The sequence below is a fragment of the Macrosteles quadrilineatus genome, unplaced genomic scaffold (assembly GCF_028750875.1).
Source record: "Macrosteles quadrilineatus isolate MER2022 unplaced genomic scaffold, UCM_ALF_1.0 Scaffold_9__3_contigs__length_116548681, whole genome shotgun sequence".
NCBI classification, from domain to species: domain Eukaryota; kingdom Metazoa; phylum Arthropoda; class Insecta; order Hemiptera; family Cicadellidae; genus Macrosteles; species Macrosteles quadrilineatus.
In genome coordinates, this window is record NW_026542602.1 from 50,205,380 (window position 1) to 50,220,889 (window position 15,510).

The 15,510-nt window shown below is 34.3% G+C and overlaps 1 protein-coding gene across 1 annotated transcript; it reads right to left on the reverse strand.

Annotated features, from left to right (window-relative positions):
- Positions 1-419: 419 nt before the first annotated feature.
- On the reverse strand, positions 420-13,956 carry LOC129003429 (cysteine-rich, acidic integral membrane protein-like). The gene is made up of 3 exons (XM_054431722.1): positions 13,801-13,956; positions 3,161-3,248; positions 420-1,717 (listed from the first exon to the last, which is right to left on the reverse strand). The coding sequence occupies exons 1-3, from the start codon at positions 13,954-13,956 to the stop codon at positions 420-422; spliced, it is 1,542 nt and encodes a 513-aa protein (XP_054287697.1).
- Positions 13,957-15,510: the final 1,554 nt, after the last annotated feature.

The window sequence follows — 15,510 nt, forward strand, 5'->3', positions numbered from 1 at the left end:
TATGACAGCTGTAACAAACCGGATGTTACCCTCGAGAGGAACTGATAAGAGACCGGAAGTACAACATTAAACTTCAGCACCAGCTGGTGGATTGGGTGATACACAAAGCAACAATGTGTACTTGTGGTTACAACAACTGCCAGTATGGTTGACGCTGTTGTGGTTGCAACTGCCAGTATGGTTGACACTGTTGTGGTTGCAACTGCCAGTATGGTTGACGCTGTTGTGGTTGCAACTGCCAGTATGGTTGACACTGTTGTGGTTGCAACTGCCAGTATGGTTAACGTTGTTGTGGTTGCAACTGCCAGTATTGTTGACGCTGTTGTGGTTGCAACTGCCAACTGCCAGTATGGTTGATGCTGTTGTGGTTGCAACTGCCAGTATGGTTGACACTGTTGTGGTTGCAACTGCCAGTATGGTTAACGTTGTTGTGGTTGCAACTGCCAGTATTGTTGACGCTGTTGTGGTTGCAACTGCCAACTGCCAGTATGGTTGATGCAGTTGTGGTTGCAACTGCCAGTATGGTTGACACTGTTGTGGTTGCAACTGCCAGTAAGGTTGACGTTGTTGTGGTTGCAACTGCCAGTATGGTTGACACTGTTGTGGTTGCCAACTGCCAGTATGGTTGATGCTGTTGTGGTTGCAACTGCCAGTATGGTTGACGCTGTTGTGGTTGCAACTGCCAGTATGGTTGACGCTGTTGTGGTTGCAACTGCCAGTATGGTTGACGCTGTTGTGTTGTAACTGCCAGTATGTTTGACGCTGTTGTGGTTGCAACTACCAGTAAGGTTGACGTTGTTGTGGTTGCAGCTGTCAGTACGGTTGACGCTGTTGTGGTTGCAACTGCCAGTATAGTTGACGATGTTGTGGTTGCAACTACCAGTACGGTTGACATTGTTGTGGTTGCAACTGCCAGTATAGTTGACGCTATGGCGGTTGCAACTACCAGTACGGTTGACACTGTTGTGGTTGCAACTACCAGTATGGTTGACACTGTTGTGGTTGCAACTGCCAGTATAGTTGACGCTGTTGTGGTTGCAACTGCCAGTATAGTTGACGCTGTTGTGGTTGCAACTGTCAGTATGGTAGACGCTGTTGTGGTTGCAACTGACAGTATGGTTGACGCTGTTGTGGTTGCAACTATCAGTATGGTTGACGCTGTTGTGGTTGCAACTGTCAGTATGGTTGACGCTGTTGTGGTTGCAACTGTCAGTATGGTTGACGCTGTTGTGGTTGCAACTGTCAGTATGGTTGACGCTGTTGTGGTTGCAACTGCCTGTATGGTTGCAACTGTCAGTATGGTAGACGCTGTTGTGGTTGCAACTGACAGTATGGTTGACGCTGTTGTGGTTGCAACTGTCAGTATGGTTGACGCTGTTGTGGTTGCAACTGTCAGTATGGTTGACGCTGTTGTGGTTGCAACTGTCAGTATGGTTGACGCTGTTGTGGTTGCAACTGTCAGTATGGTTGACGCTGTTGTGGTTGCAACTGCCTGTATGGTTGCAACTGTCAGTATGGCTGACGCTGATGTGGTTGCAACTGCCAGTATGGTTGACGCTGTTGTGGTTGCAACTGTCAGTATGGTTGACGCTGTTGTGGTTGCAACTGTCAGTATGGTTGACGCTGTTGTGGTTGCAACTGCCTGTATGGTTGCAACTGTCAGTATGGCTGACGCTGATGTGGTTGCAACTGTCAGTATGGTTGACGCTGTTGTGATCTATTGGTGGACGTGGTGTATTTATAATAATCCTATTGGTGATGATTATATTCAGTACAATATTGTTATAACATTTTTTTCTTAACATCAATGATTGTAGTTGTAGCATTAAATTTATTTTAAGTTCTCTTTTCACTTGTCTTAGGTGATATAATTATTTTTATTTTCGCATTAATTATTTATTGAACTTTAATTACATACGTAAAAGGGTTTAGCTAAACGTCACTTCGTTAATAGTTGTAAATCGCGTTTGCCAAAGACAAAACCCAAAAAATGTCCCAAAATGTTTTCTCTTTTGTATAATTTATTACGTATCCTTTGTTTGTTGGACTGTTTTTAAGGTTTTTCCGAAATAGTATTGACAATTAGAAGCGTCGCTCAACCAATTTTGTACAATTCTTTTACCAAAATCGAACTTAACTTATTACCCAGTATTATTTTTATAAAACTACTAGCAGCCATACCCGTGCCTTGCAACGGGATCAGTATGAAAAAGAGACAGTGTTGGTTCTTTGAAAATGCCTTACGTTTTTGTTAACTCAGACTGTGAACACATTTTTAAGACACCTAGAACACAAAATCAATTAAATATTTTGTATAATCAATTACATGTTGTTGTTTGTTGTGTAAACGAAAAGCTATCACAGTAGTTCCAAATCTGCCAATAGTGCAATTTTCCAAAATATTTCAGTGAAATTATGCTCAGACAAAAGGAAATTCACTAAGTCTGCAGGTTTGCTGAGGCAGATGATCTTATTATTGCTTACACACAAATATTAAGTTTAAACCAGCTGTGTGGAAATTTGGAATAAAAATGCATTCGACATTTTTCTACTTGTTTACATGTAAACTTTGGTAGATTGTACTTTGTTACCATGGAGACCAATCAATATTTACTTATCTCTCACCTACGAATTTCGAAAGCCTGTGGGTCAGAGTCATAGGTCAATATCGAAGGAGGAATAGTTCTATGTGTATCCTCGGAGTGGTAGCCTTATATTGTTGTCCAATTTGAGCCCAGCCGGTTTTGTAGTTTTTGAGTTTAGCTCATACAAACACACACACACACAGACAGACAGACGCCACCTCTTCTATATAATAGGGGTGAGGTTCATAACTCCAAGTTTTCATAACTCCAAGTACTTTTAAATACAACATTTCATAACTCCAAGTAAAATTATGTCCAAGTAAATTAAAACCAAAATATCATAAGACCAAGTTTCATAACTCCAATCGTTCATAACTCCAAGATTCATAAGTCCAAGTTAAAATAAAACCAAGTAAATTAAAATACAAAATTTCATAACTCCAAACGTACAGATTTGCAAGGACCACAAGTCCAAGTTTCATAACTCCAAGGGTTCATAACACCAAGTTTCATAACTCCAAGTGACAATGGGTACAGTCTGTGCAGGAAGCGATAACGTACGCACACACACGCACCCATTACACACACACATGCTGGAAGAGAGTTTCCGATGTTGGCGAGATTATTCGAAGTGGTGCGTTCCCTGTCGCTTTGCACGTTCGTCTAAATTGTAATACAAATAGTGAGAGGATGAAATTTACATATTTAAATTCTGCGTAAACTGATGTTTAATACTATATAAATACAATTTAGTTCGTGCAGATGATTAATGTTTAATAATGGAAAATATGAAAAGGTTGTTCAATGTAAACATGAAAAAGTAAGTGAGCGAGGATTTTTTTTATTTTTTGGTCAGATGAAAACTTTCAGCGAGAAAAGTATAGATAATAAGATGTTCTTCAATTTTTGTTCCAAACATTTTTTCGTAAGACTTTTAGTTTGTCCAATAATCTACTTAGATGACCACCATGAGGTGAATGAATTAGTTTACGCGCACAGTATTTTAGCAATTGCCGTCTTCCAACAACAATATTAAGGAAATACAGTATTAGTTCACGTTTTAAAATTTCTAAACTATGAAAAATATTTAGTCTTAACTTCTTAAGCTGTATGTACGAAATTTCGAAATTTTTTCTACATAATATTCGTGGTGCACAACGCAAATAAGTCGTAGTGCCTTTTTTTCCACTATTTTTCATCTCCTATTTTCGGAACAAATTTAAACAGTATTAATCCAGGTTAAGGTTTCATCTTGTAGCATTCATTTGTAAATATAAAATTTGATTATAGTTACAATTACTTGTTCCCTCATAAATCTTTATTCCGTAACAAATATGAGAGTGTATGTTAGCAAAGTAAATTGTACGCAAAATGTCTGTAGTGTATAATGGGTTTAATAAAAAAATACCATATTTAAAATTTTAAAAATACTATCTAGACTTGTATGATCCAAACAAGCGGATATAATCTATAGATAGGTCTAAACATTTGGATTTCGTGACTAAATTATCATAGAAATAGGTTTTTGAGTAAATACATCTATACCTAATACCAGATTGTTTTATTTGAGTTAAATAGAAGGTATTTATCAGTTAGGTATTATTGAAGTACCTTAATGAGTTAAGTACTTTAATATAAGAATTGATGTCGTCCAGTGGTCAAAACTCGACCACAATCCAAATAAAATATGAACTTATCTATGTTCATCCCACGCTGAAAATCAAACATGTGATGATTGTGTACCAGTCTTCAATTTGTTTTGATTTTCTGTATATTTATCGTTGTTATTGCGTCACCAGAATTTTAACTCATAATCCAAATGTTAGTTTTTTGTTTGTGTTAAATTCGTTGTCGTACTTATTTTTCATCAAATTGTCTGTCACAATTTTATTTGTTCAATTGGTGTATTTTTTGTTTAGTTGCAATAACGTTAATTATATTTACCTGAGAAATGCAAAGTTAAAGACCTTCTGTTGTTCAGATGATTTTTGTTTCGCTTAGCATATGAATAATAATTAAAAGCCTTCAGTAAAATGTTGGTAAGGGGCTCTTGGATATTTTCATAGGCTATTATTAAAATGGCTTGACTTTTATGAAAACATAGGTTAATGTCATTGACGTACCAGATTAATTTGGCTTTAGAGGGCTTTCCTCTGCAATGATTACAAATTTAAGTCCATGTTTCCTAATAAAATTTGTAGCACTTCGGCTAACATCCTCGTTCATAGTTTGTAGGAATCTGAATCTTGTAGGTGTTCTTCATTATACAGGCTAATGACGATAGTTAATTCTTTAAAAAAATATTATCTCTATTTCTTCTACTAGGGGGCGTTCTATGACTTTTAATGTTTCAATAATTTGCAAATGGGTTCTTTCAATGATTTATTTTTCAAAGATTTAATTTTTGTAGGACGCTTTTCTTTGAAATGCAGTTTAAATATTGACAGCAATTAAATTATACAGCTGATCAAAATTTAAACAATTATGATCTTTATAAGGACTAGTGAACCTGTGCGGCTCAACGCCCCGCAAAAACATATAAATTTATATAACAATTATCTTGATATACATTGACTTGACGTCGAAAATTAAATACAGTAATAATAAAACCTTAGAAGGGAAGCAGTCCAGCCATTTTCTAGCGTTATGCATATTATATTTAGTAAATTAATAAGTGTTCAAGTATGTTATAGGGTAGTAATTTTTTTATTAGATAAAAAACACATTTAACAAAACATTTAATCATATCAAACCAATAGGCCTATGTAGCATATTTTGAGGGTCATAAAATGCTGCTTGAAGAAAACTCTTTTAAAAATAAACACTAAACAATATATTTTTATCACAAAGCATTTCCATGAATACTACGATTTTAGTCTTAAAGCTACCTTCAGGAATATTACCCTGGTCAGAATTTTCCGTAATGAATATGCGTATCCTATTAAAAGATGTAGCCTTACTTAAAACAACATATATACAGTTGTTCATGACTGAAATTGGTGATGATGAGTGACTAAGAAGAGTGCTGCTCTTTAATTAAAGTGCTTGTGCTGCAAATGCCAAAGATAACAGAAATTTGCATCTATCCATTTTAAAAGGTAAGTTTGTTTCAGACGGGCAAATTTGTATCCTCAAAATCAAAATATGTCCCTACCCATTTGTCCCAGTTAGGACTTTACATTCTACTTAACATTGTTGTTAACCGTTCTGATCACATGAAGCCTTGTGCCATTAATGAGGCCCTTTTTGATGTTTTAATATCAATAAAACCACTGTCCCCTTTTATTAGTATAATCTGTGTCTTGGCAATCCACTGACCTCTATATTTAAAAACTCAGTTCGATTTTTTAGATGGGTGTCTCCGCCTTCGACTGTTTTCGAGGACCCACTCTTCTTCCCCTTGGTATACTGACAATTAATTACCTGACTTGTCAAGTTCATGTAATAATTCATTACCACTGTTAGTTTATAAAGAAAATTAGATAACAGTTACTTGGCTTGGCGCTTTCATAACTGCAAACTCAAAATACACCCACAAGTAAAATAGAATCAAGTTATTGGTAAAAAAACAATGTTTGTGTAAAAAGATTATTCACATGAAGTAGATGATTTGTTTGATTTCTCGATAAGCTGTTTCGTTTCTAATGAATTAAGAATGTCAAAAATTTGTGATTTTACATACATAAATTATTATAGTAAAGTTTTCTAAATCATAGTAACTTAGTCTCAACTGAATTTTACTATTCCCAGCATTAAAAATAAAGTAGTCAGATCCATTATGAGTAAACTTTAAGGTACTTAATCATTGATTGAAATGTAGTATACATTAACAGTCATAATACACAGCAATTATTATGTAGTAGACTTTGACTATTTTCAAGTAACAAACATATGTTTCTGTAAATAAAAATTATCTCCCATGTTATCCTTATGGAGAAATACGAAACTTTAAAGGGCCCCAGGACCTCACTCTCTAATTATTTCCCTAAAAAGAAAGTTTCCTGCACAACTTCACGTTACGCTCTTTCCAATGACACCATAAACATGTCAATCGGTACAGTAGTTTCGGAGGAGTAATTGTCACAAAAAACCTGCTTGCGTATTAAATAAGTATAGATAACATGGGAACCTTCAAAGCCACTGGGGTAGAGCCCAAGGGACTTTTTCAAATCCAGTTCAAGGCCAGTTTGCAAATCTACGCGACACGCTCTTTCCAATGATACGTCAATGGATAAAATCGGAAGAAATGACGGAGGAGTTCAACCGACAAACTTCGTGTTCACGTATTAAATATAGATATACGTATCACGTTTCGTTTAGCCTACAGGTAGGAAATGTCGCTCATTACGAAAATCTATATAATTAATACGCTACATGAAACTTTGTCGGTTGAACTCCTCCGCCATTTCTTAACCGATTTTATCCATTGACATCTCATTGGAAAGAACGTGTCGCGTAGATTTGCAAACTTTTTACATTTTTGAAAAAGTCCCTTGGGCTCTGCCCCAGTGGCTTTGAAAGTTCCCATGTTATCCTTATGAAGAACATAAGTGTTTACATTTTGGTCAGCTGTTTAATTTAATTGCTGTTATTTATTTTTCAATTCAATGAAACCCATCGAGTACATTTATTTACTATTTGAGTTTGTGTAAACATAACCTCCAAGACGGATTTTGTTAGTATGGTTGTACAGTATCTTAAATTTGTGTATTTATTTATCGTTGTTTTGTGTAGCTATGACGGATCGTGTTAGTACGATTGTAACATTTATCGTTGTTTTGTGTAGCTATCATTTGTTTATTTGTTGTTTTTTTTCTTTTATATGCCTCCGACGTGACGACAACAACACATATAGACAGGAGGCGTAATCGTGATAACGACCGCAGCTCACAGAACAGTGGCGAGTATTAGGCTTAACTCATCACAGTCAGCACCTGACCCTGGACAATCTCAACTATTAGGTTACAAATGCCCCCTAACACTACCCCAAAACGACTTTTCGTTCTCAATTGGCCCTCTATAAATGACCTGTGTTGCCTGTACAGCGAGGCATTTTGAGAAGGAGAAAACCGGCCCGAATGCTTTAGGTTTATCAATAACGAAGATAAACATAGTCTGAGTTACACACCGGTAATCTTTGAGTTGACTCTTTTAAATTCGTTGTAAATATGACTGTTATTCGTTTTGAAATATCTTCTGTAATATTTGCAATTGCTCGAATTCGAGCAACATGTACACTAGTATTTATTAATTCTTTTAATAATGACTCTAGAGAAGAGTTAGAAAATTAAAAGGTGTAGAACAATACAGCTAACAAAAGTGGTCCTGTAACATTTGGTCATAACTTGAACCCATATGACATTATGGATCCTTTCATGTTCTGGAATTGATGGAGAGTTGCGTGGAGGGGCGAGCAGGGGCGTGTGGGACTTTTTTAGTATCCATACTGGCAACCTGCCTGCCGCTTACTTCGAATTGTCAATGTTACCAACATGACGTGGCTTCCGTGCCCCGTCTTCTGAACTGCCCGTTTAAAAAATGTAAATTTAAGTAAGAAAGGCTTATAAATATAAATATAATAAAAAAATATTATTTTAAATATAAATATAAATTAAAATATAAATATTGCATATAAATTCAATCAAATTAAATGTAAACGGTTATGGCAGTTTACCAAAAAAAAATATAGGCATACAGCACATCAAACTTGAGCTTAGAATGTGCATATTTGCTGAATATTATAGGTATGGACTAATTTCTCAGGTCCCAATAGGCCGAATTCAACGGGCTACGTCTGTTATGCTTTCACAGTTTGAATAATTTAATTCTGTTTATTTAATGAAAGAGCTGGGCAATGCAATTGGCGTTTGTTTTATTTACTTGAAAAAATATGTTTTTGATGCTAGGAAATATGTTCATCTGGGGGATTATGTTCGGACAAAAAAAGGTTGTACAAGTTTTGTAAGAGTATTGCTCACAGTTTTATTTGTAATGTATATAGTAATGAAATATAAATAATTAAAATTAAACCATATGATTGATAACCATTTGATTTTTTTATTACTTTGATCATTTTGATGGTTCACTTTTGAATAAAATAAAATTAATACCAAAATAACCTTTGTCTGCTGAATAAGCAGGAGAAATTTCAATATAAAATGTTTCGATTGTTATAAATTACCAATAGTTTTAATAAAATAAAAATTATTGAACACATAAATATGTATTATTAATTTGAACCAGTTTTTTTTTCTAACAACGAGCAAATAATTTGAGAGAACATCTGACAGTAGAAACTCGGTACCGGTAAATGTAATGTCTAACCACAGACAATATAATACTTTAATGTAAAGTATTATATTGTCTGTGGTCTAACTCCCAATTTTTGTAACCTGCATTCGGGCCTCCATACAGGAGCGAAACCAACATACACTTTGTTCGCTGGAACCATAGTCCCTAATTCATTTATGCTAATAGTAATTCATGATCAATATAGTCGAATAGGTAATATGCTATAGAGACCTTTTTCTTTGGCTTCAAAGACTAGGTATCAGCAAACAAATTAGTCACAGCAGTACAAGTTTCGTGGTTTCTTATAAACCCTGACTGTAGCTTAGACAGTATATGATACTCATCTAGAAATAAAGCGATTTGTTCCGTTACTATCTTCTGCAGTATTTTTGAAATCGCAGGTAAAACAGAGATAGGTCTTACCTGCTGTTTGGTTTTTGGCGCAGCAGCTTTAGGCAAAGGTTTCACGTACGCAATCTTCCAACTGTTAGCAAAAACACCAGAGGCCAGGCTCATATTTGATGATTGTGTAATTACTCCTTATCCATATGGGCTAACAGATTTGATAATTTCTACATATACATCTTCAGCACCTAGAGCTTTTAATTTTATCGAGTTTATTGGCAATGTCCTAACACCTAGGTGTATTTGGGTAATAATCGTATTATTTAAGTTAGAATCATATATAATATCAAGAATCAAGAAGATTTATTGTCATTGAAACACAAAAATACAGTGTATTTACAATCGTCACAACTTAAATCTATGCAATTATGTCATGTGAAATACATTTACAAATATACATACATTGTTATATAAGACTGTTAGAAAAAAATTGTTTAATAGATAATCAAACTTTTTACAGGACCCCAAGTCAGGATATATAATCTGGATATATTATATATCCCCAAGTACAAAAATGATATAAGAACAAAACCTCTTACCCCTCTGACCTCATATTGGATTTAGAAAACTGCAAATGAATGAAAATAGAGCCAGAACAGACTAACAGGGGCACAAATATATTTTCTTTATGTTGTTGCAAGGGGAAGGTAAAAATAGCTCCTTATCAACATTCTGAGTTCATGAAAAATCAATAAGCAGTTTAAGTATTAAAAAGGCTTAAATATGATATACACCTTATATTAATTTACACACATGCGTTTCAATATTTCAACATAACTCAAAATAAAGGTCATTGTCATTTATTTACATAAATTTTTATAAAGTACAGGGTGTTTTTAAAAGAATGCCGGAATTTTAAACGGTCGTTGCTCGGGGACAATTCAAGATAAATAAACGATTTAAACGTCAAATTGAAGGAAAAAGAACAAAGTTTTTTCCTCATTCTTTGATACAATTTGGAATGATTGAATAAAATTCTGATTTTCATCAATCTTATATGAGCTTAAAACTGGCAAAGTCTGTACGATTAGGGTGATCGGCAGGTTTATCTGATCTCTTCAACGAATCCTTTTAGGCACAAAGACTCTATCTTTTACAGAAAACATCATAAAGTGACCAATTTAGCTTTGTTCAACTGAAGACTTCGTCAGGCAATTGATTTTTTTGGGTTTCTGATGCAGAATTGTCGGATTTCTTCGACTATGGCATTGCTTGTTTTTAGCTGGCCAGGTGAATGTCTTTTCAAAACACTACGGTGCTACAAAACTCATTAAACCAGCTTCAAGTTTCTTTATCATCAAGTAGATTTAAATTTATTTTAATTTAGTAATTGATATAAACTCTGCGAACCACAGATTACAATCTGTGCCTTCTGTTGCGCCGTAAACGTCATACTGGCGACTGGCGTCAAGCGTATGAGCAAAGAAAATAGAACCTAAAGCAGAAGTCTATCCGGGTCTGGGGAAGCGCTGCGCCAAGGTCAACGTCCCTGGTAGTTTCATTCGTCGCCGCTAGATTTCGTGGGCGTTATCGCTGAGTGAGGAATGACATTTTACGACGTCACTCTTCATAACCCATGCACCTCTCTCGTCGTCGTACTCCGTGTCATGTCGATGCGCGTATTCATTTTTGTTGCCGGGCAGTTAACTCTAACTGCCTGGCCGGTTAGTAAAGAGCTTAAATAACCGTAAACTAACTATTTCCTTAATAATTAATGACCACGATGATAAGTTGTTACTACTGTAGGTAATATTTTGCATGATCAACTGAGATTGATAAAAAAAGTTCTGATATTGAACAAAATACTGAGTTGGTGATATTTTTGTTAAAGTTTGTACGACTAAATCTCAACTTCTAATCGACCCATTTTATAATTAATGGTTCGTTGGAAAGCCTAATTCGTGTAAATGTGCAAATAATAATAAAAGTATGATTTTATAAAATATTTTGTAAATAAAGTAAGATTTAAAAAACACATTAAAACGGCTTTTAAAGTTTTTATTTATAGCCTACTTTAGGCTGCCTTTATTTAGTATTTTCATTAAATAAACAATAGTCAATTGTAGGACATTTTATCCTCTTTCAGAATATTTCGTCCCATTTTGGTTGATTTCCTTACAATTTTAAATATTAAGCAACCTACAAATTTATAGTTGCTAGAAAATGCCGAATTAGAGATGAGTTTATTGTTTGTTAAATCTTTGTTCAACTAAACTTACAATTCTACAGGACCAATTTTGTTTGAACAGGTAATTATAAAACTATGATTTTATTAAACATCGTTGATTGTTGTACAGTAATATTAATTCATTGATTTTTCTTTGCTTACATGTTGTTCACAATTTGAGTTTTTTGTTTGTTAATTAAAGTGTATTTCTTATTTCATGTGTGTTTTCAAGGTTATGAGCTTAATCTGTACCAATAATTAATTATTAGTGAGTAATCTGCTGTATGCAAATTTTAATAACCATTACTTTCCTAGAGACAGGTGTATTTAACCACAATGGACTTAGTTGCTAGTGGTAATAATAATGCAATAGGCTAAAGCACAAATGAATCTTTAATTACAAATTATGAACACAAACATTTTGGTTGTCACAAACATCTGTTGAATAGGCTATTTAAACTTTATAATAAATATGGATTGCATTTAGCACAAATATAATTTGTAAACTAAATTGTACTGTTGTCCTTTTTAAAGTAATGGATTACATTTTAGGATTGAAGAAAGTGTGTAAAATGAAATTACTAAAAACTATTCAAGCTACATCTTCAACAACCCCTCAGAAATTTATACAATTCAAAATGTAATTACTATTTTTTTATGTGGAGTGATCAAATCAAATCAAATATAGTCTGAGTAGTTAAACAAGTTTAGACAGTATCATGAATTCAAAAACATCTTTTATGTTAAATTTGACCAAAAATAAAAAAGAACTACTTTGAAAATATTAATAAAAAACTGTTTATTGCACAACTTATATATTTTAGGATAGGTAGTAAATTACCCCAAGAATATTCCTTACAAGAAGATTAAATAAGACAAACATGTTTTGTTTTGATTAACAAACATTTTACTTTCATGTTTGAATGAAAATAAAACAGAAAATAAGTATTAAGAAAGTAAAAAAAGTCAACGAACAAAATTTAGTCTGATGAATTTTTGAAGTGTTCAGTTGAAACTGGGAAGATTATTTATCTTGTAATTCTGTTTTGTTTAGTCTAAATAATGTTTACCATTGAACCGATCAATCTGTGTTTGGTTTCAAGCGTATAATGAAAATATAATTTTTAAATGTCATAATGCTAGAACTCAGTTAACTTCTCTTTGACAATCAAATTAGTACAAATTAAATTACAAAAAGTTAGACCTCTTATCCAACATTTGTTTTTTTTTTTAAAGAAGAAGTTAGGTTACACAACAATTTAAAGTAAGTAATTATTCATACTGTCTCTTTGATACTAAAAATATACTGTAACAATACTAATCTCAGGAATAACTAATTATACATAGTGTTTGAGAGATTAATTATATAGTTGCTTGTAGTAAAGTCCAGTATGATAAAAGTTTGTACAAGTATAGATCTCAATAAATTAAGATTTAGGTATGTTATAGGCTACAATATTATTTATTGCAGACATGACTGGCAAATAAGTCACCCAATTGTTAATGTAAAAAACCAGAGGTTTAAAAATTATATACCTAAAAAAAAATTTTACAACACCTATATAATTTTGTTTTAATGTAGTTGGTATTCAGTATCGAATTTTCATATAATCGGCTTACGTAATTGAATATATAAATGCCTAGTACAAGAGATAGTTTAAATAATAATTCATACTATAACCTGGTTTACTTATGATTTTTCCCTTTAGATGAATAACAATAACAAATACAATTAATTAAATAAAAAGTCAGGAAAGGCTTATAGAAATGTTTGGATGAGTATTAAAATATTCAAAAAAGAATAATTAAATTCAAATTCCACTGGTCATACATAACAAGAAACATATGTTTTTCTAACTTAGTACAGTAGCACTATACATGTTGGAGGATTCGCATTTTGCTGATTGATGTGTTCTTCAGAGACGCGTTGATCCATTTACACTGTTTATACAGAAGAACTCTGAATAATGTTTGTAGCAGGTATGTCACATGCTGATCACATTCTTGGCTCAAGTTTGCCAAGGGAGAAAAGTCTTTCAAACTTGTTCTTGTTCTGTTCATTAGTCTAGCTACAAGTCTTGGTCTATGGGCAATTTTGTTGAAGTATTTTTTGTAAATAGCTAGTGCTTTTGTTACAATGGTTGTTAATGTTGAAGATGGGGCTTTTAATCCGGAAGATGAATGAATGTTGATATTCGGAAATGTTTTGTGGAAAATTAAAAGCTCTGAGGGGTTGTCAAGGGTTGATTCTACACAGTTGCGCTGCAAACACTTTTCACATTGAAATTTTTTATGACAATTCCAAGCTAAGTATCCAGCGTAGTACTGCTGAGAACAAGTTTCTAAATTTACTGGCAAATTCTCATGATCAAAATCTGTCAATCCGTCATAATCTTCATCTTCATCTTCTCTATCACTAAAACTATCTTCTTTCAGTTCAGGGGATAGGTGGTCTTCTGTCTCATGGCTGTGAGCTTTGGAGGATGAATCGCCAATGTCCAATACCATGTCTACGTCAGGCTCGTAGGATGTTGTTTTAGGGGGTTCAATTAAGTATTGCATGCAGAACAACCTCAGGGAGCTACGGAATACCCGGACAGTTGGGTTTTTGTTCCACCCGCCTCGTTGCCTGATGCTTGAAAATAGGTTTTCAAGGGTATCCTGGTTTAATCTGCTGGTCAGTAAATTTTGTACGGTTCCTGTTTGAGTAGTGATATAATTGAATTTGCTGTTAAAAGGATTCCAGGAAAACAAGGTGGTCTGGGGTTCTTGCTGTTGAGTTTACTGAGGTTTTCAAACACATTAATCGCTTTCTTAATTATGTTTACAGTATGGGCATTCTCTAAGCTCAATGCACAGGTATCGGGATTTTTAGTTTTAACAACTCTACTATTCAATACATCAAACAAAGAGTTGATAAAGTCAATGAAATCAGCGGTGTGTAGGGCGGTTCTTGATTTCAGTTGGCCAGTTCCAACAACTGTCCGCAGTGCTGATGCAGTGGTATGGCTGAGGACCTGTGTTGCTAGGGACACGCTCATCTTTTGGAAGCTATTGGGATTTATATGGGCAGGGGTGAGTTTTGGAGCTGCTCTAGTTGATGTACTGCTTTGGTCTATTGTAAATAATTCTTTGATGTCGGTGAAACTGATGGTGTTGCCGTTAAAACAGAAGTCATGTGTGAGGAGGTTGTTTCTTATGGATTTAATTAAATGTGGCACATCATACAAAGCGTGGATTTTAACTCCTTCACATTCAAACCATGGATGTGAACATGCCACCCCTAGCAAATTGTAAGCAGTTCTGTTGGTGCTGTTTTGGTCACAGACTATTGCTTTTATATGGAGACCAGCATCTGATAAACATTTGACACATTTCCTGATTAATTTATATGTCTGGGAACCTGTAAGACCATTCCTACTTATAAAATAGCCAATCGGCATCTTCCAGTGGTAATACAGGCCCCTAATCATAAATACACATGCCTGCCTTCCAACTTTACTGTTTCTCCCGAGACATCCCAAATCTTCATACCCTTCAACCAAGTCATAGCTTGCACAATACTCCAAAGATTGCTTTATGGCCATCTCATCAAGCATCAGTACACAGGACTTTTCCATCTCCTCCATGCTACTTGCTTTGCATTTAATTTGTTGGATAAGTCTGTTGTTAAATCCAGGCTTGAAACATTCTTTAGATGAAATCCACTTCCTAATTGTTGAAACACCAGGCAAAACTATTGATTTTAATAAGTACTTGTAGCATGAAGGAGATCTCAAGTACAATGATATGGCATACAGCTTTTCACTTTTTGACCACGGTTGTCTTCTTTTGTGGTATTGCATACCGATTAGTAATGCCCCGCCTTTGGTTCTTGCTGGAGTTTTATTATAAACTGAGAATCTTTTGAATTTATTTCTTGTTTCTGAAAGTGTCCGTCTTAGTCTAGAAATAGTGGCTCTTTTAACAGCAAGTTTTTTTTGTAGAGTTTCTATATTTTTATCGGGTTGACTACTTGATGAGTTACTAAATAACGTTCTGTTTAGTTTTCTTTTGGCTCCT